The 26,286-nt window shown below is 43.2% G+C and overlaps 1 protein-coding gene across 2 annotated transcripts in view; it reads left to right on the top strand.

Moving 5' to 3' along the window:
- Positions 1 to 25,902, top strand: part of RILPL1 (Rab interacting lysosomal protein like 1) — a 32,792-nt gene extending 6,890 nt beyond the window's left edge. The window contains exons 3-7 of one of the 2 annotated variants that reach the window (XM_019538894.1): positions 3,850 to 3,968; positions 5,137 to 5,355; positions 13,726 to 13,898; positions 14,714 to 14,806; positions 22,202 to 25,902. In XM_019538894.1, the coding sequence (XP_019394439.1) occupies positions 3,850 to 3,968; positions 5,137 to 5,355; positions 13,726 to 13,898; positions 14,714 to 14,806; positions 22,202 to 22,346 (749 nt within the window). In that variant the 3' untranslated portion in view covers positions 22,347 to 25,902. Of the gene's footprint in view, positions 1 to 3,849; positions 3,969 to 5,136; positions 5,356 to 13,725; positions 13,899 to 14,713; positions 14,807 to 19,956; positions 21,644 to 22,201 lie in introns of those variants that run through there. The other variant, XM_019538895.1, reaches the window with a different exon arrangement.
- Positions 25,903 to 26,286: the final 384 nt, after the last annotated feature.

Genomic DNA, 26,286 nt, shown 5'->3' with positions numbered 1-26,286 from the left:
GCCAGTTCCAGGAAACAGGTCATGCCATAGTAAAACAGTGAATGGGAAGTTGCTGAATCTCTTTCACTGAAGGCTTTCAATCAGAGGCTGGATGGGCATCTGTTTGAGGTGGAAAGGAAACAGCACATCCTGAATCTCTGGAAGGGTCTGGACTAGACTTTTGAAGTCCATTTCAACCCTTAGTTGAGAGGCCTCAGCAAGTTGCAGGATGCTTGCTACATGGGAGGAGATATTTTTGTCTGGTTATCCAGGAACCCAGCCTACCACAGTTATTCAACAATACATTTGGATCATGAAAACTTAAAGATGTAGCACAAGGTCTGTGATACCAGCAGGGGCCTCAGGTGGGCGCTATCAGGCATTAAACAGATACAACAGTGTGTTGTTTTTTTTTTGTTAGGGCAGGCACCCAATAAAGTCCATAAGGGTCTGATAATTTAATTCAGTGTTAATAGGATGAGGCTCTCATCTCCTTCCAGAAGAATCGTGCGAGTGTAAGGAAAGAGCCTTTAAACATATCCTGGATGGTTGATGTGAAAGTCTTCTTGCAAATGTGACAGTATATTTAAACTGTATTTGCTACACAATTTAATTTTAATTATGTGACTGTATGGCCCCCAGTATAAATACTAGAGGCCCTAATCTGGGCCTAATTTCTGTTTTGCTGAGTAGAGCTGCATTTTGAGCTGCTTTCTTTCTTGCCACGCCATACAACAACAAATCAAGCTTGCTCAACAATCCAAAGGAAGCTATGGATGGGGTGAGCTTGGGGAAGCCACCTGGGTGTGCTATTTAAGATCCTGCAGATAGCAGAGACTGAATCATGGAGACTGCCAGTCTTGCACTCATTGGGCTGGGCTGCTTTCTCTTTTCCTGTGTGTTTAAGATATGGCAAAGGAAGAAAATGCTTGTGGAACACAAACATCCTGCACCTCATCCTCAAAGAAAATGATTCTGTGATCCATGTTGAGTCAGCAGAAGTCCTTCATGTTCACCAGATGCCACAGAGGAAAATGAGGGGTGAAGGGAAGGGAGTCGGTTTAATGACACACAGATGCTTTACTCCTTAAATAGCATATGGTAGCTGGGGGGGGGGTCTCAAAGCATTTTACTGTACACACAAAAATGAATTTAAGCCTCATAACACCCATGTGGGTAAGGAGCAGTAAAAACTTGCCAGTCCAAGTACTCTTCATTGCTGTCAGTCTCTTTTGTACCTCCCAGCCTAGCTGATGTTTTAGGCATCAGTCCTGCATCCGGCTCTGCGGGGAGCGAGCCAGGTTCCAGCATAGCATGTTAGCATGCACAGTAGTGTTACAACATGCAGTCAAACTGCACTGACAAGCTACTTGTGTAAAAGATAACTGCTGTGCTCAGCTGGCTTTTGGGGGAAGGCTTGTTCCCTTGCTGATTTGTAATGGGGCTCCTGCTCACTTATGCAAAAACATGGCTTTTTGTTTTGTTTTGTTACAACTGGGGAAACGGAGACACAGAGCTTTAGTGATGAGCCTGTCACTGACTCACTGACCAGTCTCATAACTGGGATTAAGATTCCAGATCTAGACTCCCAGCTGTGTGCTGAGCAGGGCTGACAACTTAGTCCTGGAGCCTGACTGTCCTCCCTGCTGGGTCCCAGTTAGCCGCATCAAAGCCATGAGAATTACTGGAATCCTCCAAAATGCTCAAGGCTGAGGAGAGGATCCAACTTCAGAAGCAGAGCAAGGAGGCTCAACAGGGAGATAAAAGATCAGCCTAAGACAAACTGGAACATGAACACCTGAGTCATGATCAGACTCTGTAAAGTCTCTGGAGCAACACCCTCCAGAACAACGTGCCAGCCCTTCCTAGCACACCCCTCCTGCACTCCTTTGAAGTTACCTTTCTCCTTTGCTTTAGCATCCTCTTGGTAGCTTCCTGATAGCCTCTGCAGTGGTGGGAGTGGGGAGGAAGCTGCTATTCTCCCTCTCCACATTCATGTGCTTTTGCACCTGGTGAGGAACCCACAGGGGCTCCGAAACAGACTTGGAAGGCAAGGACAAGGGATGCAGCATGGCTGCCATCCCTCCACCTCTTCCAGGTCCGTCTTATTCTCTCCTGTTTTCTCCGCTTCCATCCATTTCCACTGCATTGTTAGTACTGGTGCTCTTATGGGGAGTGTCTCTGATGTGGAGGTGGTAAGCACAAGTCTCCCCATAGGAGTTTAACTTTGATCCCCCTAACAAAAGGAAAAACCTAGTGGGATGGTTGAAGCCAGCTATCGACAAAGCAAAGCTGATGCAGCGCACTTAATTGAAGACCTGCCCCAGTGAACTGAAAAAAGGCGTTGAGTTTGGTGTCCCAGCTGCTCCAGGGGATAAAGAAATTATTGCTATTCATAGCTTTCCCTGTGTCTGAAATGAGGAAGAGAGAGGCTGAGTGCTTTGCCTAAGATCACACAGCAACTCCATACTGATACTGCCACTTCCATTAGCCACTGAACCACATTCAGGTCCGTGTGTCCTAAGGCAGTCCTGCTAATTAGCTCCTGAGCCATAGATTTACTGACACACAACTGTGTCAGCATGAGAGAAAGTTTTGTTGTTATTTGTGATGTATCAAGAAAATCAGACTGCATCAGCTCCACAATTCTTAATGCTGGTAATGAAGCTTAGGGAGAAAATCTGTAACTTCACCAAGCTAACAGCTTTCTGTTGGCAGGACAGTGGCCTGCTGTTGTGCCCATCATTGCAGTATCCGGGTGCTCTGGAATGGCATGAATGGGAGTGCCCTGTCTAGTGACTTTTGATGTTATCCTACTGAATTGTTGGGCAGACTACAGGTTCATTTAATCCCTCATTAATCTTTAAGCAGTATTTATGGTGAGATCTTTAGAGTTGCTTCAAACATGTGTGACAAGAGAAATCTGCTTCCCTTGCCCCTTTGCCCAAAGTGTAATTAATTTAAAGTGGTGGTTCTCAACCTTGTGGGACTTGAAGCACCCCTCACTGGACTCGAGGTATCCTCCGAAACTTCTGTGACTTGAGTGGCACCTGATTTCAAAACTAATTTATATATTGCAGTGCTCACCTCCTTGCAGAGGGGCTGGTCAGTGGGGCTAGGGACAAGCCTGAGCTTATGCTTATCTGCTTATTTCCTCGTGCCTCAAGGCACCCTTGAAATTACCTGGTGGGACCCTGGTTGAGAATCACTGATTTTTAAAGCCAAATGACTGCAGTGGGATGGGGTGGTGAGGAGGGAGAGAATGGCAAAATATGTATCCAGGGAGAGGGCATGGTCCTAACTCAAGCTGAACAGCCATTGTTTTTGACCCAACTCTGTACAAGGGAAGCCAAAAGGCCCTCTCAAAGCATCCAACTAATCTCCCTGCAAGTGAAGGACCAAGCCTAGTGACATGTGCATAAAGTGAGATTTGACCCTGCCAATGCAAAATTCCATCATTGTTCCATAAAAAAAATCTTTCCTACCTTTTTTTTTAAATGAAAGACCCATTATGGAGCATCTCCCAGTCATACTTATAGTTCTATCCCCAAGCCTATGGGACTGGTGTATGAACATCACAGCTAGGTGCTTAGCAAAGAGATGGAACTCCTGTTTCACTGCTCATCATAAATGCATTGGAGGACTGTTAAGGCCTGCCAGTTGGGTGACATGCCCGTGGACCTATGTAGTCTCTTCCCCATGATTTGTGAACCCAGCACATGGCTTTCTTGAGCTAAGTGATCTACCAACAGCCTTTCCCTCGTTAAGAAAGGCAATGGAAGTTGCCAAATGCCACTAACACACTTTTCTGTTATTGGTTTCATTAGCTAACTGTTCTCAACCCCTTTCCTTTTTTTCTTTTTAAACCAGGGATGTCTGAGAGAGAGCGCCAAGTGATGAAGAAGCTGAAGGAAGTGGTAGATAAACAGAGGGATGAGATCAGAGCAAAGGACCGGGAACTTGGGCTTAAGAATGAGGATGTGGAGGCAGTAAGTGGCTATTCTTTTCTCCCTACCCTGGAGAACACTGTGGATGTTCAAAAGAGTTTTAAGTGACTTTAGAATTTATGAACGATGCCAGATTAGCAGCTCTGGAGTATGACCCTTTCTCTGCATCTACAGAGGAAGTTTGAAGGATTGCGAGCTCCTCAGAACAGGGACTGAGTCAACATATCAATTTTGAAACAACCTAATGCGCTGCCTGTGAAAAGCAGCTAGCACAAAGGAAAGTTGGGCACCCAACTCCAATTATCTGGGAACTGGGCACCTAACTGCTGCTCCTTCCCTCTTTGGATATTTTTAATCTTTCCACTTAGGCAAAGCACTCTGCAAATGACACCCATCCGGTTTGCCTTTGAAGATCTCAGCTCAAGGCAAGGGGCTGCACGACCCACTCAAACCTAGCTTTCTCTACAGTCTGTCAACCAGGTGCTCCACTGTGGTGCTGTAAGTAGTGTGGACACCTATTTGGAAGATTCTGGGATGAGGCTATGTACACTGAACTACTGGATAAACTTCCAAGGAAGGTGGAAGAGCTCATAGTTAAGGTTGTGGACTGGGACTCTGGAGACTTGTTTTCAAATCTTGGTTATGGAGCACTTGACAACAAAGTCTTGAGACACAATGCCCTCAGTTCCCCATCTGCCTTACTTCCCACCTTTTCTTTGTCTCCACCATTTGGATAGTAAGGTTCACAGGGCAGGGATGGTCTGTAACTTGGATTCACATTGTCTACTGCCTAGCACAAAGGGGCTGGGTCTTGGCTGGCTCCAGCCAGGTGCTATCAACATACAATTATTAATCAACCCTGTATGAATAACTTTATCATTTCTATTGTTGGTCAAAGCTTGATTTATCTTGGGTTATGATGTCCTCAAACCTTACTCTGAAACACTTTTAAAGAGAGATTATAGCATTTGAAGAAATGGCTTTGATGATAAGAACACAATGTCTTATGCTGCAGGAAAAGTGCCTCCATTTACTCTGAAAACTAATTAACCAGCATTTGGAAAGCGAGACTGCAGCAGATAATTAGATGTTTAAAAAAATGAAAGTGAAAGAAGACATGAATTCAACAGGCATGCTCTTTAAATTAACACTTTTGATTTAATTACCATGGCTTAATGGGTGCTGACTTACTGTGTTGCTTATATTGCAGCTGCAACAACAGCAGAACAGGCTAATGAAAATTAATCATGACCTTCGGCACAGAATAACGGTTGTTGAGGCTCAGGGGAAAGCACTGATTGAGCAGAAGGTGGAGTTGGAAGCCTACCTACAAACCAAGGAACAAGAGATGGGCGTTTTGCGGGCAGAGCTTGGGAAATTGAAGGAGAAGCTCCACGGTGAGAGCAGCCAAAATGGAGAAGAGATCCAGGTAAGAGCTGTTTTACTCTCCCTGTACCTGCAACTCTTGCGCATCTGGGGTGTATTGTGCCATGAGACTCTAGGTGAAACTCCCCAGTGATTTTGGTAGGGATGCGGATTAGAAAGTGACAGTTTGAAGCACCAGGTGCAAGGATCTATTTGGAGGAAAGGCTTGCTGCTGTGCAATGCCGCACACTGGAAAACTGTCCTGTGACCAATACTACAGTGGGGCCAAAACAGCATACCAAGTACTAACTTCCAGGTCCCTCCCTACATGGCCTGTAATGTGGGCAAGAGCCAGCTTTGTTTCAGCGTAATCTCATTACCAACATAAGTGATATGTTAGCCTTGCTAGACCTGGAGGTCCTCTTTGTCCTTTCCCGTAGGTAGATAGGGCTAACATTGGCAGCAACAGACCAAACTGATGCAGTAACTTTGTTATAAATGATAGCACCTTGGACTCTTGCTGCAGAGAGAGGCACTGTCCTCTGGCAGATGGACCAGGAATTGCTAAAACCTATTGCCCAGTCTGGCTGCAAGGTTTTAATTGGGTCACCAACTCCTAGCCTGGGTTTTCCCCAACTATAAAACAGTGGCAGTGATACTTGCACGCTTCTTGTGAATTGTTTTGAGAACACTGTATGCCACACAGAGCATTCTCCCTTCAGACTGGGAATGGATGGTGTGCATCTGAGGCATCCAAACAACAGTGGACCTGTGTTTAAGATGTCTTGTCTCTGGTTGTCCCAAGCAATAATACCATCAGTGTATGACTTCATAGATTAGCCAGCTGTGGATTACTGCAGCCCACAAGGAGCCAGCCCTTGTCCCTGTCACTAAAACAGAGTCACTGAAACACCACAGTGTTGGTGTTCTTCAGCAGTAGAAAGCTTTAATCTGAAATAAGGGAATCTCAAACTGCTTTGAGTGTAAGAGAGAATGGTCAGCTTCTCGTGCATGTCACAGGAAGTTGGCCCTGATAATTGTGTGACCAATTGCAGAACTCTACAGATATAGTAACCACTTGTTTCCTAAAGAGATTAAAAATGCTGTGGGGAAATCCCAAATCTGTAGTGTCAGCTGTTTTATGTCTGCAGCAGCCAGCTCTTGGGTGCAGTTACAGTCTGCCTCTGGCTGATTTTTTTTTTTTTTTTTATCTGCATCCTTAAAATATTTAGAAGGTTCCAAAATATAACCGCTGACGAGGTTTTAATCTTCGCCAAGGATGTCCATCTGTAAACTCTAACAGGTTCCAATGGTGAGGCTGTGTTATCAGGTGGCATAATGAAGATGGCACTAAAACTGAAGCAGAAGAGAAAATTGTGCTGTAATGGGTCCCAGAGGAGATGCTGTGCTTTGCAGGAAGAGAGAACCTCTCCATCTTACAGAGATGTTCCTAGTCAGTAGGATTTGCCACGTTTTGTTTTGAGTCCTCCCATCTCTTCTCAGGACGCAAGTGGGATTCCCAGGGCTCCAGGATTTGTATGTGGGCCAGGAAGCTCATGAGTAGGAGAAGCTGCTTGTTTCTATCCTTGGTAACAGCTCAAGGATGAATTCTTCTATTTTTTCAGGAATTTTTAAAAATTGATTTAGTCTCTGGTTGGCTGAGAGTACATGAATGAGGGCAAAGGGGAGAAACACAGTTGGTGTCTAATTTTTTCCTTTTGTTTATGCTGGCGTAAAACCTGAAGAGCTACACTGATGAAAACTATATGGAAGCTTATCTAAAAGTGTTGCTTTTAGATAAGCAAGTGCAAAACAACTGACTCTAGAAATGCCAAACTTGGCTTGTCGTAGTCTTCATCAGGGAAGAAAAAGTTATTGGTGTCTGAAGAAAAGTAGCTTGCTTTGTTTTTAAAGGGAGGAAGGAGAAGTTGTGGTTAAAGCATGGAACTCTTAAGTTTTGAGGATTTGGGGTCTAGACCTTGCTCTCCTACAGACTTCCTGAATTATCTGGAGCTTTTAATCTGTGTACAGTTTGGTCCCAGCTTATATGGGGAGCACTTTGTCATAACTCCATTTCCATTTGCAGTACAGATGATATCTGAAACATTTGTAACTCTACTGGAGATGGACCCTCTGTGCACCATGCACAGACACTGCTTGTCTTTTTTTTGCAGGCTTGACTGCATTACTTCAGTTTGCCCTTGGCCTATTATTGTAGAGATGGAAACTCACAGGCCTAATGCTGGGTAACTGCAGAGGAACTGTGGGGCTGTATAGTAGTTGCTGGTAGTAAAAGCACATGTGGAATATCAGAATGTAGCAATGCCTGAAGTGGAAAGAATTCAGGTTCTTGTATCCTAAAATACATGCAACTTTAAATCTAGTAAATCTGGTTGAATGATCTTTACAATGCACTTGAGCTGATATAGTTCTTCTTAACTTATTCTGAAACCTTAATTGTGGTATGCTCATCCAAACTTTTGGCATTTTTTGCTTGCTTTATGGAAAGTTTACCAACTGTAAGGCTGGTAAGCTCCACAGGGCAGGCATTCTTTTTTGGTATGGTCACCAGCATAATTGGGGGGGGGAGAGGGTCCCAATCTCTGTTGGCCTCAGCGTGCTAGTGGAATATAAATAACAACTTACCTAATGAAGCGCTTCGTAGTAGCCAAGAAATGATTAGCACAGAAATCTCCGCAAGCTGAAGATAAATTCCAGCTCCCTGAATGGATGCCTGAGTTGGGCTATTTGCCTTCATTTGCTATAACTGGTATCTTACAGTTCCAGCCTGGGACTGTTGGTACCTGGTTTGCTTCCTGCATAATAGACTGCGAGATGTTTGGCATCTTGGCAGATCAGTCGGTACACTCCCCATAAATACAGTCACCTATGGCCTTTTGCCTGCCAAGCTAAGGAAACAGGCATCGTTGCGACAAAACGTTTATGTACACTTGATGCTTTTGACCCTTGCACTCCTAGCATTGGGAACATGCCTGCAAGTTATGTTTACATCTAGGACTGAAAGCTATAGCCAGAGCCAAGCATCATGAGCCCGTTAACTGCTTCTCTGAAGCAGCTGTTTCTTAGCTCCTTAGAGACCCTGGGCACAGGATGAATGTCTATGACACTGTACCCACGCTCTCTGGAGGTGATCTCTGTGGGACAAATGCACTGGGCCATTTGACTGCCTTGCACAGTCCACTTACTGATCCATGCCCCTCCAGGCTGCTTCCAACACCGATCTGCTCCTGTACCAAGAGCTATACTCATGGGGCAGGGAGATTACCATCTTTACAATGAAGTCCAAATTGTTGCTCACTCTAGAAGGAGCAACATCAGTAATATTACTGTACACAGAAAAAAAACTGTGGTTCTTGTAGCACCCTGGGCCTGCGTGGTGGAACTGGTGGCCACAAGGCATCTGACCGTTCATGCAGGTTCCAGTCAATCGTCTCAGTTAAAATGTACACATTTTGTAGAAATACCAAAACAAACGTTGATGTGGAAAAGTGTAAAAGGTTTGAGTAAGATTCACTTGGAATGACTTGAATAACTGTGTGGATTCACCACATGTTGACAGTACACCCTTCCCAAACTCAGGCTGTTTAAAATCTTTGTAACGGACACATGCTGAAGGTCTAATTAGGAACATGCTATGACCCAGGGGAAATTTTTCTTGCATCCCTGGATTGACTGTCTCATACCTTAAGGTGTGATTGTCGTGACTTTAGTTTCCTGGACAATTGGGATTTCTATATGCAAGAAGACTCCTTCTTATGACTTATGGGACCCTTTTGTTCCACGACTGTCTCATTTAATTGGCCATTTGGAAGCTGCCGCCACTAGGCGTTAATGAAAGATTTGCTCTCTCTGGTTGGCATGCCATTGCTCTGAAAACTGACCATATTTCCATCAGCTGTAGTCATTGTGACTGTTCAGAAGTAAGGCATGTGTGAATTCTGCTCTGTCTCCAATCCATACATGAGAAGGGAAGCTGTGGTCATGCAGAACAGAAATGGATAGCAACAGGATTGGGCCCTTAAGGGCTATGGTATTCTCTGCCTGGCTTGTCACAAGCCCAGGCTAAGCTAATATCACCAAGCAAGTCTGCAAATATTTTTTCAGGAATGTTTCTAAATGAACTCCCTTTGGGCCCATTCACACATTAATTTCCCGTTAACATTTGTGCAATGAAGTGTTAGAGCAGAAACAGGCACAGAAAGCTAATTTGAAGCATGCATGCTCAAATACTTGCAGAGCAACGAAGAGCCAAGTGACCCAGAAAGATCAGAGCAGCGGGAAAGCAGGTGGGAGTGATTTGGAAGGAACAGGGCCAAGTCCCACACAGAAAGGAGAGAGGACATGTAGCAGGGACAAGCAGAGGATATCATAAAGCCCATCATGTGTGCATGTGCTTTCATCTTGTCTCCAAATGCTGTTCTGGGAGTGTTTTGCCATGTGAAGTATGCCAGATAGCTCAGAATAGGGCTGAAGAAGGGATGGGAAATGTGAAAACCCTGCTTACCAGTGGCCTGTTGTATGAACGAATCTGAGAACTGATGCTCTGTTGAATTTTCCTGTTGAGTGATTTAATAACAGCTGAAACATTTGGGTGTGAAGGACATGCCAGGATGCTTTGACCATGGGCGTATTATAAATGTTTGAGTAGATCACTGCCAGGAGGAAAGAAGTTGAGAACGGGGTGGTAGAAGAAAGAAACAGAAATAACTGAGAGATACTGGGAGGTGAAGATGTCTAACGTGTCCCCAGCCCCCCACAAAAAGCAACAGCAATGGCTTAATCTTCTGCAACTGAATGAGCTTGGTACCAAGATAAGCTAAGAGATGACTTCATTGTTGTTCATTCAGCCAGGAAGTCCAGCTTTGTAAATGGGGCTCTGGTGCTCCGGCTCTGAGCCAGCAAGTGTGAAAGTGTCCTTAGTCTCTGAAGAGAAAGGCAGCTTTTTTCTTCCCTGCAACTCCTTGGTTTCACAGCAATAGCATCTCTTCTCATTAGCGATGTTCCCCATTCTCTCTTCCTGGGCAAAGGTTTGGCAGCAATTTGCAGTGAAAAGACACCTATAACTGGCTTAGTTCAAGGCTGGTTGCACTAGTGACTTACTTGTCAGTCTGCTGGCTTTTTGGTGAGATCTGCATAAGATGTTTTTGCTGGACAAGGGAATAGGCCCTGAACTGATCCATCTGACCTAGGTGGAAAAGTGTGGGCACTATGTTTTTCTTTGAGCATTTTGTGTTCTGGCGTATCCATCTCTTGCCATTCCTAAATATAGGTTCATTGCAGAGATAACAAGAGTCTGACAAGCCAGTGCTCAAGCTGCCTTCCCACTCTTGCAGGACATGGGCTATGTAGTGCTCTGCCACAGGAGTCTGAATTTGGACACACATTGATCTGCTGTCCTCTCACCTGGCTCACAAGTGAAAGGGAATGTTTTGCTGATAGGTGAAGTGCAGGGTTTTCAGAAGTGGCCTTCCCTCGGATGCTTGGGACCAGACTAATTTTGAATGTTTGAATGTTTTCTTTTTTCCTGAGATATTGGGGCCCAGCTGTCTGAAAGCTGTGCCACCTTGGCACTTCCGAATGATCAGGCCCTTGCGGTCCGGAACCCAAGTACACAAAACTAGAGGCTGCCGTTTGAAAATGTTTCGTCCATCAGGTCAGGAATGAGTGGGAGGGCGAGGTGGCAATTTAATAGTCCTATCACAAGGAATATCTGCCTTTGGCTTCTCCCTCAGACCCATCACCTTCTGTGCTCATTTAAAAGAACTAAAGCAAATGGGTAAAAACCAGTGGCTTTCCTGAATTGCCAGGTAAACTACCTTTTGTCTATAGTCAAATTTAACTTAATGCCAAGTAAAAGCACAGGCCTTTTTCCTAGGAATTTGGGCTAGTCAGAAAATGTAAAAAAATGTATTGATGTAAAGAAAAACTAGTGAAGATGAAGGTAAGCGGAGTGGGGGGACTCGGATTTAATTTTGACACAGCTCTACAGATGAAGTAAAATGAATCTGACTAACACTGGGGGCAGCGCACTTCAGGAGAGAAGAGGAGACTGGGACCAGAAGATCTTGGCAAAAGTATTCATTTAGCATGGTTTTTACTTAATTCAGGCAAAAAGACCAAGCGTGCAGATTTTCTTGAGGGAGGAAGGAAAAAGAAAAATATCTAAATAAATCCCTTCTCTTCCCTTGCCCCAAATGAAGTGTTCTCAGGTATGACTTTGCAGTTTCAGTTGACCTGAAACTGCCATTTTTGGTGAATAAATTATTAGTTTCACATTTCACCAAATTCTAATCCTGATTCTGTCCATTTGAATCCTGTGGCACCAGGCAATCATTTTCTCTGTTCCTAAGCTGCTCTATTAAATCCTGAAGGTAAGTACCTTTGTTAACATTACATTGGTCCTCGAAGCCCATAAAGCAGATCTTTAAGGGGAAAAGTCTTTATCAGCATTGCACGATTAGGGGTGTGGCATTCTACCTTGGGCAGTTTTCCCCAGGAAGATTGAGTCCCCTGTTCTGATCCTTTTCCATTCAGCTTATCAAAATGTGTGTGTATATTTGGGTGGATTTGATTTGTGTAGAAGTTCCTAGTTAGGAGCTTCATGCTGCTGTAAACCACGAGCAGAATTTTTCTTCTGTTTGGGAAGGGGGGCAGCCTGGCTGTCTGCATCGGGTTCGGCTGCATCTGTCTCCCATCCCAGGTTGTGACAGTGCTTCCACAAGCTGGCATCTAGTCCGGTCTTGAGGAAAAAAAAAAGTATTAAGTTTCAAATGTACTAAACTGGAACAGCCTGCCCTGGATTTATTTTTGCAGCTGGAAGTTTTGGAGACTCCTGAAGCTCTTGGGGGAGTCCTGCTCTGCATTTTTTTCCCCCAGGTTTTTATCCCCCCAGGATTTCCTACTCCTGCTCGATACAATTGCTTATAGCAAGATACCCTGTACAATACCTTTCCCCCTTTGGCCAAGTCCCTGCACGCAGTTGGATGCAGGCGGACTGCGGCACCTGCATTGAGCCCCACGGGGTAGGGACCTACTCAAATTGCAATTTTGCAATTTTCACAGAAACTGTGGTTTCCATGACTTTGCAGGGAATCACTTGGGGGGGGGGGGGGGAACTTACTATAAATAAAATCTTGGTTCCCCAGCTGGGTGGGGAGAAGTCACCAGCTCAAAGAGGAGCAGAAAAGGTGGCAGCAGCTCCCTCTGCCACCGATTGGCTGAGAGAGCTGCCTTTTTGTGTGGCCCCACCCCTCCACACCAATCATCACCGAGGGGTGGGGCCACCAGGGCCTGTTGGCCAATCAGCAGGCAAGGGGCGGGGCCCACGGAAATATAGGCCAGCCTGGCTTGTGAAATCATCTGTTTGCTGCCTCAGTTTGGCGAGGTCCCTCCCAGGGACTGTAGCTGGCGTCCACGGAGGTCTGAGAATCCACCTATGTCCACGTTCTGCCGGACGAGTGCCACAGAAATAAGGATGCAGCCGAGAGACTGTACGAAGGCCCCAAGCTAGAGAGATCTCCCAACTCTGAATTCACTGAATGTACAACTCTACCAGGAGAAGGAGGGAGTGAGCTCTTCTACCTTCAAAGCTCCTCATCTGCTACCCCTAGCCAAAGTGAAATGCGCTGCCCGTGTCTGTAAGCTTCCTTCACAGATCCTTTCCTTATGGGAATGAACAAAGCAGAAGCTTTTAATCATCTTTAAATATAGTTTGGGAAAACTTGCAGCATCTTCAATAGGAGCCTTCCACTTATGGCTGGAAATGCAACGGACAAGCCGCACAGAAGTCTGTCTAGCAAGCCGAGTGATATAAAGTAGGATTCAAAGCATCTTGCTTAATAAAACCCAGGCCCCATGTTTCAAAAGAGGTTCTTGGAGAAGGCTGTTTTTTCAGAATGTGCTGAGCATCTACACCCTGAAAATTGGGATCCCCAAGTGTCTCAAAAACTGTGGTATCCAAAATCATGAATCACGTTTGAAAGGACACAGAGGAGGTATATACAGAGGAGGAAAGAAAATTCCTATGAGCAGGGAGGTGGACTGCAGTGGAAATTTCACAGTGACCTTGCTGTAGGGTACACACGTGATGCCACGAGAAAGTGAGCTGGGTAAGGGTAAGGCAATCCTTCAGAGGTCTGCAAAACAAGGCCAGTTCTGTCCATTTGTTCACTGTTGACTATGGCAAGCATGGTAAAGTCTGCAGCGCAGCCTGTTAATATTTCATTGTTCTGCAGGGAATTAGGAGCACCAATTCAGTAAGGGTCTTGTTTTCCGTGGCACTCCTCTAGCATAGCCATTTGGACACCTCACGCTATCCTGCTCTGTCAGAAGCACGGAGATGGCAGGTTGCATCACACCTCTAAGTTCTTAGGCCTGTATCGCTTGTGCAGTAAGTTTGTATTTCATCCTGCAGATAGAACCAAACAATGATGAATCTCTCTCTGAATCGGAGAAGATGGCTCTGGATTTAAAAGATCCAAATCGTCCGAGATTTACTTTGCAAGAGTTACGGGATGTCTTGCACGAGAGGAATGAACTCAAGTCAAAAGTGTTCTTGCTGCAAGAGGAACTCTTGTATTATAAAAGGTATCTTAGCTGTCACCTCTGGCACTGCTGTCACCACAGCTTCTGTTGTGAAACACTAGCTAGAAAGAGTGTCTTTTTAAATAGTCTCTGCTATGCAATGCGAGCTGATCCTTTGTTTTCCCCTAAGATTTAAAATTTGCAATGGCTCCAAGCCACAAAACTTTGGTTCATATTTGAATTTTCCCAGAGTTTGATGGGAGCTTGGTTTTTAGGCCTCTCTCTAACTGCAAAATTCCTAGAAACCTGAGAACTATCAATAGGAGAGACGTTAAACAAATGCAGGCGTGTGAAGTGTGCCCATCACTGATGCATAATGATGGGGGAAGAAGCTAGTGGCTGCTGTTCACATTTCACCTTTTTTTTTTTTTTGAGGATAGACAGGACAGCTCCTGGGATGTCAGTCCAGCACCTTAATATTTAAAAATAAGAAACACCTTTTCTCTAGTATGGTAGATGGTGGGAGCCATTAAGCTCAGCCTGTGATTCTGCAGGGACTGCTGTATGGTGGGAGGCCCTCCTGGACTGAGTTCAGGAAAATGATGCAGCCCTTTGGCAGGCCTGCCTCTGATGGCATTAATCCTGTAAATCCCCCTTGCCTGACTGGTACAGAGCCTGCCTCTTGCCACTACTGACCTGATGATTGTAGCAATTGAAGACCTGAAACAAAGTCAGTGAAAGATGCCAACCACCTTTGAAAGATTTGGGATAAGCCCCCCCTCCATTTCCCATGACTTGCAAAACTTCTGTAAGCTTTATTTTTTGTTTCTCCAGGGATGTGGAAGAACTGGATGCTAATTCCACCTTTTGTATTTCAGTGAGGAAATGGAAGAAGAAACCAGAACCCCCCAGCCTACACCCATCATTCAGTCAAAACCCTCAACTCAGCCAGAATCAGGAATCAAACGACTGTAAGTAGCTTTTCCTTTCAAGGCTGCTGAATTGGTCTGTATGCTGCAGCATGTTTCTTGGAAGGCAGAGGGGGGAACTGTTTGTTTCCTGAATCTAAAAATAATTCACTTGGTGACATCACCCCTGTATGCTTTGGATATAATCATGTGTTACATCTCCCACTGCTACAGAAGCACTCTTAAGGATTTATGAAACAATATATAACTTGGTCCTGATCTTAATATCTATTTGTCACAAAGTGCCCTTAACACCTTTCAATCCCTTAATGCATACAGTGATGCAGAAAAGAGAAAGTGTCTCATGTGCGTGCATCCATAGGCCAAATTGCTCCTGGGGAGCTCTGTTCAATTCTAGTATTTCCTTCTTGAGGACTATTTGTAATATTAAAATCAAATGGAACAACATGTGTTGCTACAATTCATAACCATGTATGAGTAAATATAAGCTAAGAAGTTGTTAAACACCAATGACTGCTCTTGATGGGAACCCTCTTCAGTCTGTGAGTAGATGTACATCTAGCATAGAAGTACAGAACGGGCAATGTCTTGCAGGCCACGCTGTTTGGAGCCTGACTCTGTATTTTCTAGGTATCCAAAATGCTGGGGTCAGTATGAGACTTGGTGCCTAAAATGGATGGATAACAGGGATCTTTTGTATTCTTGTTTAACTCTAAATTGTAAACTCCTTGGGGCAGAGGCTGTAAGGGGATAGAGTGGTTCCACAACAGGAAAGTACTGGCAAGCTACTGCCTCTAGGTCAGTGGTTCTCAACCTTTCTGGACTCGAGGCACTCCTCATTGGACTTGAGGCCCCCTCCATTACTTTTTTGAATTATTTGGCATCAAATTTCAAAAACGAATGTACATATTAAAGTTTTTACCCCCATGCTGGGCTGTGAGGGTGGGGGATTGTTCAAGTAGGGACAATCCTGACCCTGCCTTTATCTGCTTAACTTACCTCCTTATCTCCTCACACTTTGCAGCACCCTTCAAAGGAACTGGCAGTGCTCCAGGATGCCACAATGCCCTAGTTGAGAATCACTGCTGTAGGTCTTACCCCTAGGATTTTTAGAGTACATTGATTGTAACAGACACAAGCACCTGAGCCTGTAAAGGGTATGGAGCTCTTCCATTCCCATTACTAAGTTGCTATTTCTTAGTTTCTCATAAATCTGAGCCTTCAGTCTAGAGCCTTGCCTTAGTTTTTCCCTTGGGATAGATCTTCCTAACTCTTGTCTTACTGCACCTAACAGAATGACCTTGTCTTGCTACTTATTAGGCTATAAAGCACTGTAGCCATCTACAATGCAGCATAATAATACAAAAAAAATCAACAAAACCCTGTACTTGCAATGGAAAATGTTCAATTAACAATTAGCATCAGAGGACTTGGCTATAAAATCATGTTACCTGATGTGTTCATTGCAACATTCAACCCCGCTATCATATTTATTCCTAATTAGTCTTAACCTGCTAAGAGAGTCTCAGATTGTGAATAATGTAAACTTTAACTATAAAAATGACCTTGATTATGGCCCTCTTTTACTTGGAAGATACTTCTATTCCTTCCCCAAGTGCATATAACCTTTTTTTAATAGAAGAGTACTGGCACTTGTGCACTACCTTCCACTGAAGGATCTTGAGATCTGATCCTAATCCAATGGGAGTCTTTTGGTTAATTTCCCTAGTTTTTGGAATATGCAATTAGCATGAAATAACAGGCCAAGTTCTGATAATGCTTTATTTTATATTCTTTGAAAACATGTTCCTAAATTTGGCCTTTGGATTAGTTTCTATCTTGGAAGTGGTTATGAAGCTGCTCTCATCTAGAATCACTTAAAGGTGTGTCATTTTGGATGGGCCAACTTACTTCTTTATTCATCTTTCTTTAATCTTTCATACCTCATTTCATTTGGCTTCACTCTCTTTGAAAGATGGCTGGTTTCAGTTAGCTAATCCACCAAGATGGCAGCTTATATGTGTACTGCATTTCTTATCTTTTAGTGAAAGCTTGACAGAAGTCTAAGTTGCACACACTTTGTTAGGGTGCAGTTTGTGCTAACTGGATGTCATTCGTGTGATTGCCTAGTTCCAACATATGCAGAGATGCAATGCTGGAAGGCCTGAGTATTACTGTACTGGCTGTCTCACCTAGTTCCTTCCTCCAAACAATAGATCATAAATTTTTCTGGGTGTTCAAAAGCCCATGCTAACCACCTGACCAGTAATCAAGTTGTGAATTTCCAAATAAGCGTTCACATCAATCTGTTTCTTGTCTCATCCTGCTTTAAATGCAGAAGTTTACTAACATTGAAAGAAGTGCAAGTTAAACCCGTTGAAAGAAGCCAAAGGCAAAAACTCCTTTCACACTGAAGGCACTCCCATGTTCCAGAACTCCCCTGGCCTGTTCTTGGCAAGACATGGAAGTGTGCAGTAAACCTGTCATGCATGAATCATGCCTTACCTTTCAACTGGTCCACTTAGTCCCGTGGCTTCTGTGTCACATGCAGATGGAGAGCTGACCCTTTCTTTATATGGGTGGAAATAAATCTCAATTTTAAATTAACCTGGACAGGAAATGGACTCCAACTGTCTCCATCCTGTCTAGTCAAGCCCATTTCTTTTCTCTTCCTTTTCCTCCTGTCTATCCCTGTCCTTGGTAGATTGCCTTAGTGCTCAGGATGGGGCACTGGCTGCCATCATGAGCTGGGAAGAATTTCTAGAACTCCAGCAGTCCCCACAAATACTATGATTTGACAGGTGCCAGGGCTTTACGGTATCCTTTTTAAAAGAAAGTTTCCCAAGTCCTCTGTTTCCGTGTTTACTTCTGCAGCTGTCACCATTACAGCCCACCTAGGAAGCAAAGGGAAGGAACATTGCTGAACCAGTCACCTGCTTCTTGGCTGGTAGGGCTCAGAGACCATCTGTTCCCAGGGTTGACTGCTGTTTTTTCTCTCCAGTTCTAGCTTGTGTTTTTGATGCTCTGGGCATTCAGGCAGCTGCTCAGTAAATACAGTACTTAATATTAGTTTCTAAACCTGCAACACTGCCGGAAGAGCTGGGTGTTTCCATTACCATAGCACACACTACAAGATGAAACACAGCTTGGATTAGAACCCTCTGGGCCTAGTCATGGTCTTGGTCTTTTCCTCTTAACACAGCCTAAAAGTAAAGCAAGACGAAATAGATTTGTTGCACCCTTTGGGAAAAGTAGAATGCCCTTGTAACTCTGTACTTGCTATCAGGAGAAAGCAGTGCAGTTTGGTCATGCAGTCAATGAGATGTATTCTGTTCTGTGCTAGATTTGCTCATAGAATCGTAAAGAACTAGGACTGGAAGGGGACCTCCAGAGGTCATCTAGTCCAGTGGTTTTCAGCCCATGGTCCGCAGACCCCTGCAGGTCGGCAGACTATGCCTAAGGGATCCGCAAAGATGACTATGATCAATCAAAAGTATGTGAATACCCACACATACAATTCAAAGGGGTCCGCACCGCCATTCAAAATGTTTTAGGAGTTGCAAATGAAAAAAGGTTGAAAACCACTGATCCAACCCCCTGCCTGAGGCAGGATCATCCCTATCCAAACCATCCTATACAACCCATAATCTAAACTCTACATAAGACTACTATCATCATATGACTCTGTTGCTGTAACCAATGAAGGGAAGTGGAAGTTCTGAAATCCTATATTTATATCCCTGACTTTACGACTTGATTTTTTTTTTTTTAACTTTAATAGGGCTTCAACCCTGTGATGGCATCTTGTTTGTAAATGAATCTTTACTCTAATTAGAAGAATTCGAGGGCATATTTGTTGGCCACTAAAAGAAAAAACCTAACAGTACCGGCATTAAGATAGCTAGCTCTGTTTTGTTAGTACACTGCAGAAAACGCCCTTTTGTCTTAAAGTTGCCACACGTGTTTGTCCCTGACGTAATGCCTGAAATAGTCCTTTAAGTTTTCTTTCTTTTTTTTTTTTTTTATAACCCACAAAAGCCCATGTGTCAGTCTGAATCCAGAGTGGGCCATGACATGAAAAGCTAGAAGCCCTAGCTATGGCTGCTGATATAACAATGTTTGTTTGTCTGAAACTAAGAATAGCAGCTAAAGCAGCTGTGGTGGGAAGAGTTCAGAGTGGCATTTGGTCACAAGTGAAATGACTGATGATCTCAACTTAATCTTTAACATTAGTCCACAGTGCAAAACTAAATTGAGAGCCTCTGAAGAAAATGCTTAGAAAAACAGAGGCTATGGTAGGTATGGGTGAAGGTGCCTTGGCAGACTTGCATGGAGCAGGTTGTACAGAGCAGCTAGGTAATCTGCTCTCAAGTCTGGCTGCCCTAGAGCTTCACAGTGTGCGTCTAAATTGCATGAACTGTATGAGTAACAGTGCTAGACTCTAACAAAGAAACTGATGCCTGACTAGTCAGCTAGAAAAAAAGTTTGCAAGGCCTTTAAATGAGTCATACAGCTGTCTGTGGTTGCAGTCTTCCTGCGTGTGAATTAATACAGGACTTCTAAGAGGAGATCGGTGGGCTTTTAACAAAGTAGAATGCAAAAGGTTCATTTTTAAAACCTTCACCTGGCTTGTCTGTCTGGTTGCTTTTGTTTTAAGTTGGCAGTATTCTCACTTTTGCCCCTTCCAAGACCCCTAACACTAATACTGGCCACTGCTAACCTTATTTCCCTATGCAAACGTCCTTGGAACAGCAGTAGCCCTGTTTGTGTATTTAATGACCTGCACTTTCATCCTTCATTTCATCATGTACATACCTGTCTGTTCTTCCTGGTACAGATCTGTTAAAAGAAACAATGTTCGCTCTGACACTCTGCATCACTTGAGATAATCTCTCAGTGAGGTTACACCAAGACTCTGGGCTGCATCGCTATGGAGATTTGAGCTCTTTATGAATGTTTTTATAGCAACCTAACAACCAGTGGCAATGACTAACTTCTCACAAACCAAATCTCCAGTGGTCAGCTGTCTCCAGTGATGCTGGCACATTTCACTTTGTAGCAAGTCCTATGTGTGGTAATTCCAAGTAACCCATGTATCTTGTTTGCCCTGTTTTCTTCTTTTTAATGGAATGCCTTTTTATTTTTCTTACTCCAGTCTCTTATCTCTTCTGTGTCTGTACTTTTCTGACCAGGATCTTTACAGCCATAATGCCCATGGTAGCAGCTGGATTGATTCCAGACGATCCCACATTGCAGCCAATAAGAAGACTTGTGTCCCTTGTAGGATTTTTTTTTTAATGTTTGGTACTGTGGTTTTCTTTCGCATGTCCCTTGTGTTATATTATGGTGCTGGTTGCATTCTCATTGGCTGACTGTGGGATCACAGAAGCTTGGTGCCAATCAGAATGATCAATCGGGGCCAACTCATTTTAATCCTCAATCATTCATTCTCGAGTATTCAGTTCATCACTCTTTCTTTTGTCTAATGTTACCCTGCTAAACCAATCTCTCATTACCTTTAGGAAACTAATTCAATAAGAACGTTTTAATCAGCATCAATTAACTTTTGCTTGCTAGGCCTGTCTGTCTCAAAAGCACTGGCATGATCTTTAAAAATCATGTCATTCTTATCAATCAGTTATACAGAATATAGCAATGACTTCCACATTAACTCCTAGAGTTTCTTATAGGCTGTCCTGTAAATGTCTGAGAGCATGTGACTGGGGGATTTTGGTCCCCTGTTGTGTTCTGAAAGACAGTGTCTGTACTTATAACCAATCTGACAACCAATTCTTGGCAACTGCTGCATGAGAGCATTGACTATTGTTAATGCAAATTTTTCTTTTCTTTTGTTTTTGCATTGTGATTGGTATTGAAGCAATCATTATGTGACAGCTATGTTTGCTGCTGCAAAAAGTTTATTCTTAACTGCTTCCTCCCCTCCCCTCTAAATGTTTGGGGGAAAATAGGACATTATATATGTTCTTACCTTTTGGGGACTGAAAGGTGCCATACTTTTATGGCCAACAATAACTTTACATTTTGAGTTAAATATTTAAAATTCTTTCAGCTCAATTTAGAAGTGTCTATATAAAAATACACTTAATTTAATGCAGAAGACTCAAATAGCTGAACTCTGACATTTAAAATGAACTGTGTAAATACAGCAGCTCTCAGTGAGTAGTGTGGGTTACTAAGCTTGAAGGTGCCAAACTGAACAGGCACAGCAGAAAGCCTATTAGCTGTGCATTGTAACTTCAGTGGAAACTGGATCTGCCGCCCCCCCCCCCCCCCCATGTTTTGGGGTGAGGAGAAGGGCAGATATATACACTACAGCATAAAAACATTGACAAGTTCCAGTCATGAAAGTGGCAGAATGGTACTGAAATAAGTTTTCTTGCACAGGAAGGTAACTGCAAAACACGGTGCTGCTAAAGTTTCGGATTAAAAATCGGAAAGGAAATGCAAAAAGTTGAGACTCCGCCCCCCAGTGACAGATTTCACTACCTTGTGTTGAGTTGAAGTAGTATTTCCAACTCGTTCTTAGGAAACGCTTAACATATTTTGTGGATGCATGAATTTACTTTGCATTGTAGTAGCATCTAGAACAGGATTACATTGTGCAGACACTCCAAGACATAATTTAGTTTACCATAACATCTAAAAGCCTAGCTGTGGGCTTACTCTTCTAGCTGGAACCTTAACTTTTGCATTTCCCCACTGTCTACTGCCATAATGCACAACTTATTGAAAGAACAAGATTTCCTTTGCTGAATTTAGTAACTTCTCCGCCATATAAACCCCAATAATACTAATGCAAAGAATGTGTTTTTCACATCAGTCCTACTTTTTCAGATATTATGTAGTGTCAGATGCCATTGCATGCCAATAAATAATATGTAAACTTATTTGCATTTAATTTAAAACCCTTAGGCCCAACTTGTGCAAGCACACTACATGTATATGTTAATAACGCTCTGTGTTTTTAAGCAATTTTTATTTAAAAAATCACTTTACTGTGCTTAATTTTCCTGCTGTAGTAGCCCATCTCTCTTTCTGCTTGAAAACCTGGTTACTATTTTCAAACCAAAAACGATCCTTTTACTTTATCCCAAGAAACTAATCCTGTTGCTGCTTTTATAAATAATGGAATAAAATGCACCTATATAATCTCTGTACACTTGCATAGCCCACCGCATTTAAGGCTTCTATGAAGCTTCTTTAGCAAAGCAACTAAAGACCACAATGCCTTCATCTTGAATAACATCTGACATGCACTGCATTAGGCTTCATCGCCTTAATTTTGCAGACGCAAACCAATTGTTTTGCTCTTTTAAGTTTTTTGTTGTGCTGTGTATCGCATCATAGACATTTCAGGATTGCTGTTTTTTCCCCAGACCACTACGCCCTAACTTCTCTCTCTCTCCTTTTGTGAAGGTTTAGCTTCTTCTCGCGTGATAAAAAACGCATGCAGACGATGCAGAAAAATGTTCACTTCCAGGATTCTTTTGGCGAATGGGCAAATTCCAACAAAGATGACTCCTACACCGAACAAGGGCAGGAGGCCTTGCAGCACCTGTGACTAGAGCCCTGAGGCACTGAGCTTACAGCAGTAGATCTAGACATTTTAGTAACAAGAAGCTTCTGTAACCAAATCTGGCAGCTCAACATTTTTATTTGCCTTGCACACCTCGATGGTTGTGTTTCAGATGTACTCTTCAAAAGGGATCCCTCAGTGTTTACTTGGTGACTGCTCTCTGAAAACAGAATCCAGGCTCTGTAGTAATCGTTATTTATACCCAGGGGCATCAGAGCTTTTAGATGACTGGTTTTGTGCTGAATAACAAGTCTACAGTCTGGCTCTTGCATTTAATGACAGTAACACAAGCTTCTTTAAACCAAAAAGACCTATGCTATTATTAGAGGTTTATTTGCATTGTACGATATCTATTGGTGAAGACTTTGCAGACTTTATTACCGTTTTTCTTAACACATGTGGGAAGGAAGGGGTGTTTTGATATGATTTGTTTAATGACAGTTGCAAAGAGAGAGACCATGAACTGTCACTTTCCAGGGCAGGTCTGATCAGTGCTATATCCTGTCTAGACCTTAGCAGGTGTCTGCATCTTACAGAGACACCACCTAAAATTCCCATGGCCACAAATATAGAACATAGAGCTGTCTTGAAAAGGACAGTGACTATGTTTCACTTCATTTATAGTGCCTAAAGCACAAAAATACTGATGTACAAGGTGAGTGTGCCTTGCATTTTGCTATGAGTTATGCAGTATTAACAGAAAATGAATTGCTCATAGTGAGGAATTCTACTGCTTTGTATTTTTTTTTCTTTTCCCTTCTTACCAGACTCTTCTGCCAGGCCCCTCTTTTTATTACCAGATTGCTGCTGTATGTGAAGTGGCTCTTATCTCTACAAAAGGCTTTAAAAAGCCATAGGCAACACTAATTGAACTTTTGCTCCCAAGCTGAGGACTGTTTAGTAGAAAAGGGTGGTTTTTAAGCTCATTGACATGAACAGCTTTTTTCTACAGTAGATAGTGTGCCAAATCCAACTCTTCCCCCTTCCAGACATAGCTAAAATTTTGCACAGAGCGAATAGAGCCTCTCATTTCATTGCAAGCTACACAACACTTTTGGTAAGCCTCTGTGTGGGCATACTGTTATAGAGAACAGCTTGCAGGACTGGAGCCGAACTCGATCATGACAATCCTGCAACTGAAGGCAGTTGATGTGGGGTAATGTCAGATTTAGATCCACAGTTTCTGCTGCAAACCTAACTGCAATCTAACTGTATGTGAACGAATGATGCTATGGCTACAGGAACATTGACAGCAGAGTCCTATGTAAGAACTGCAGCCAGGACAATTATTCGCACCGCCATGGACATGTCTGTTTGCCTCTCTCTCTCTCACCTCTACTTCTGGAGAAGAAAATCTTTGCCATACTCTTCTCCTTGCATGAGAGGCCTTGTCCATTCTATTTAAGTAATTTGGGGGTGGGGAAATGTGGATGCATGCCCAAACTGACTATTCCTTACTGGAGAGGACATTAAACCTTGCTTGGCTTCAGCTATACAATTAAAGAACTGTACTAGAACATAATCCTGCAGGAGAAATATCTACATTGTTAGCAGTTGCCTACACTGCTAACAAAGGAAGGAAAAAAAGTTACTTTAAAGTCCTAAGGCCCAGCAGAGATGGGCTGGAAGCTGTTGTTGGCATTTAGACACTATGGTAAATAGACCTGCTCTCATGTTTTGCTAAACTGCAGTAGCAAAAGTAGTAGGGACTGCTCTGTTCATATTACAACACCCAATGTTACTGGACCTGAACCAGTAGGGAAGTGTGTAGACAGAGCTCAGAATGTAGCAAGCTGTAGGGAAGCACTGTGCCCTCGGGTTCTTGAAGTCCACAGGATTATTTAGTACCACTGTTCGTGGGGTAAAAACATTTCTGGGAATGTAAGCCAGGGAGTCCATATGCAACATCTCTCTAAATAAAGCTGCATTGGAAAACCCTGTTGCTCCATGAGTTAAATGTTCTCCTGTTTGGTACCATAAGTGGACTAGCCAGGAACAGAGCACAGCTTAACATGCTTTAAGTAGGAGCTGGGTCTTTCCCCGTTATAGGATCAGCACATAGGAGGACGACTAACTAATACAGACTCCTGCTATGACTGATTCTTTTGAGTGCATATAGCTCCTTAGCTGAAACCAATCCTAAATCACAGTCCACTCTTAACAGTGTTGAACATGACTGATGAGGCACCTCCCCAACCATGCCTTGCTTGTGGGGAATCCAACTCCTTCAGAAACCCTCAGACTAGTTCTGGTCCAGTAAAGGGACAGGTGTTTTAATCTTCAGCCTCTCAATCATGTTGGAGTTCCTTTTAAGGTGGGGGAAAGGAGATGGTTCTCTTGCTCAAAATGTTTCTATATTTGAGATGGTGATAATGTCTACAGTTAGCACTTTGTGAAGGCAGTGCTACAGAAACAAAAGCAGATTTAGGAATACTGACAGATCCAAACCTCACACTTTAGGTGGTAGAAATATTGCCCCTCATTTAAAACCTGGATGAAGCGAGCAGCTGTATTTGTATGTAGGCCCTTACACTAAATTTGGAAAATTTTAACAATGTAATGCTTTCCACTATTTCCAAAATATTTTTAAAAAATAAGTGTAATTGGGAAGAGTGCTACTGTACCATGCAGTTGCTAAGGTAAGTGAAAGCTTGAAACAGGTTCTAGTGCATACTAATCTCTAATACTTCTGTCCTTTAACTTTGGAAAAGGTCTGTCCCCAAACTGCTGAGACTTTCCTCTGCTAGTAAAGCATTCTAATCTGGAGGTAACCATTGTGTGAGTTTGTCTTGAACCAGGAACAAGTGATAAACCCAGACCACTGCTATTCTTTCTAAGCCAGGAGTTTGTACTAGATCCTGGGGTGACATGCATGCCATGGTGAGCTGTTTCAACTCCTTGTAGCACAGTTTAGAGCTGTCTGGTACTTTAGCAGCAGATAGATAGAGCAATATTAAGCAGTGCAAGAATGTAGCAGATTCACTACCTGAACAAGCAAACCATTTTCAGCCTGATTAAGAATGATGAACTGGGACAATAGAAATACAGATGGTCCTAATTTGCCCAGTATCATAGGCTTATTTATGAAAAAGGAAGTTTCTAGACATAATGCTTGTAAAGCTAGTCCTCAAGCCCGGATGCTAATGTGCTTTTATTGAGCTAGGGCTGCAGCCCATCTGAAACAATAGCACTAAGCAGTTAGAACTTCCCCCATTCATCTCCACGGTTGTTACCTCCATAATCTAATTGCTCTTGTACTGCTAACATTAACTTTTTCACTCCTGATCCTCAGACTGGAAACTTTCAGCTACTGTGCTCAGACAGGGTGGTCATTTGAAAGGAGGCTTCCTGGGCAAGAGCTGTACATTTTGAGCAGTCAATGAGTTAAATCTCTGCCATGTGGCTTCTTGATATTCAAGCAAATGCTCTTCTTCTAAAAGGTCACAGTCTTATCAGGCAAGAGGCATAGCAGTCCTGTAATTGGAGTGCAAGATACTGGAGGTTTCTTTGGTTCAATAATAAATCACTTTTAATAAAGATTTCTGAAAGGCTTGCCTTTTGTGTCTTACAAGGAAATCCAGTAAAACCACCCTGTGCTACACCTATCCCCAGTTCTGGAATGGCCTTGTGGAAAGAACTGGGGATTTAAGCTAGTGCAGAAGTTTCACTAATGCATTTGCACTCAGATCAAAGTTTAGGCCAGGGAGAATGAGTGCAGGAAGATCCTAGCTGAAGTTTATGTAGCGTGCAGCCGTGGGCTAAGGCCTTCTCTAGACTGTGTGTGAATTGGTACTACCAAGAATATTTATGAAAACTGTTGCTGGTGTGTTCTGAACTGAGCCTTCCTCTTTATGATATCAATATACTGGATGCAGAATACATCACTTCTGGCCCAGGGAGTCTCTCTATGTATATGACATTTGTA

Source organism: Crocodylus porosus, unplaced genomic scaffold (assembly GCF_001723895.1).
Source record: "Crocodylus porosus isolate Cpor-Errol unplaced genomic scaffold, CroPor_comp1, whole genome shotgun sequence".
In the NCBI taxonomy this organism is placed as follows: domain Eukaryota; kingdom Metazoa; phylum Chordata; order Crocodylia; family Crocodylidae; genus Crocodylus; species Crocodylus porosus.
The sequence above is the reverse complement of the archived record's forward strand: the minus strand, read 5'-3'. Positions and strand labels throughout refer to the sequence as shown.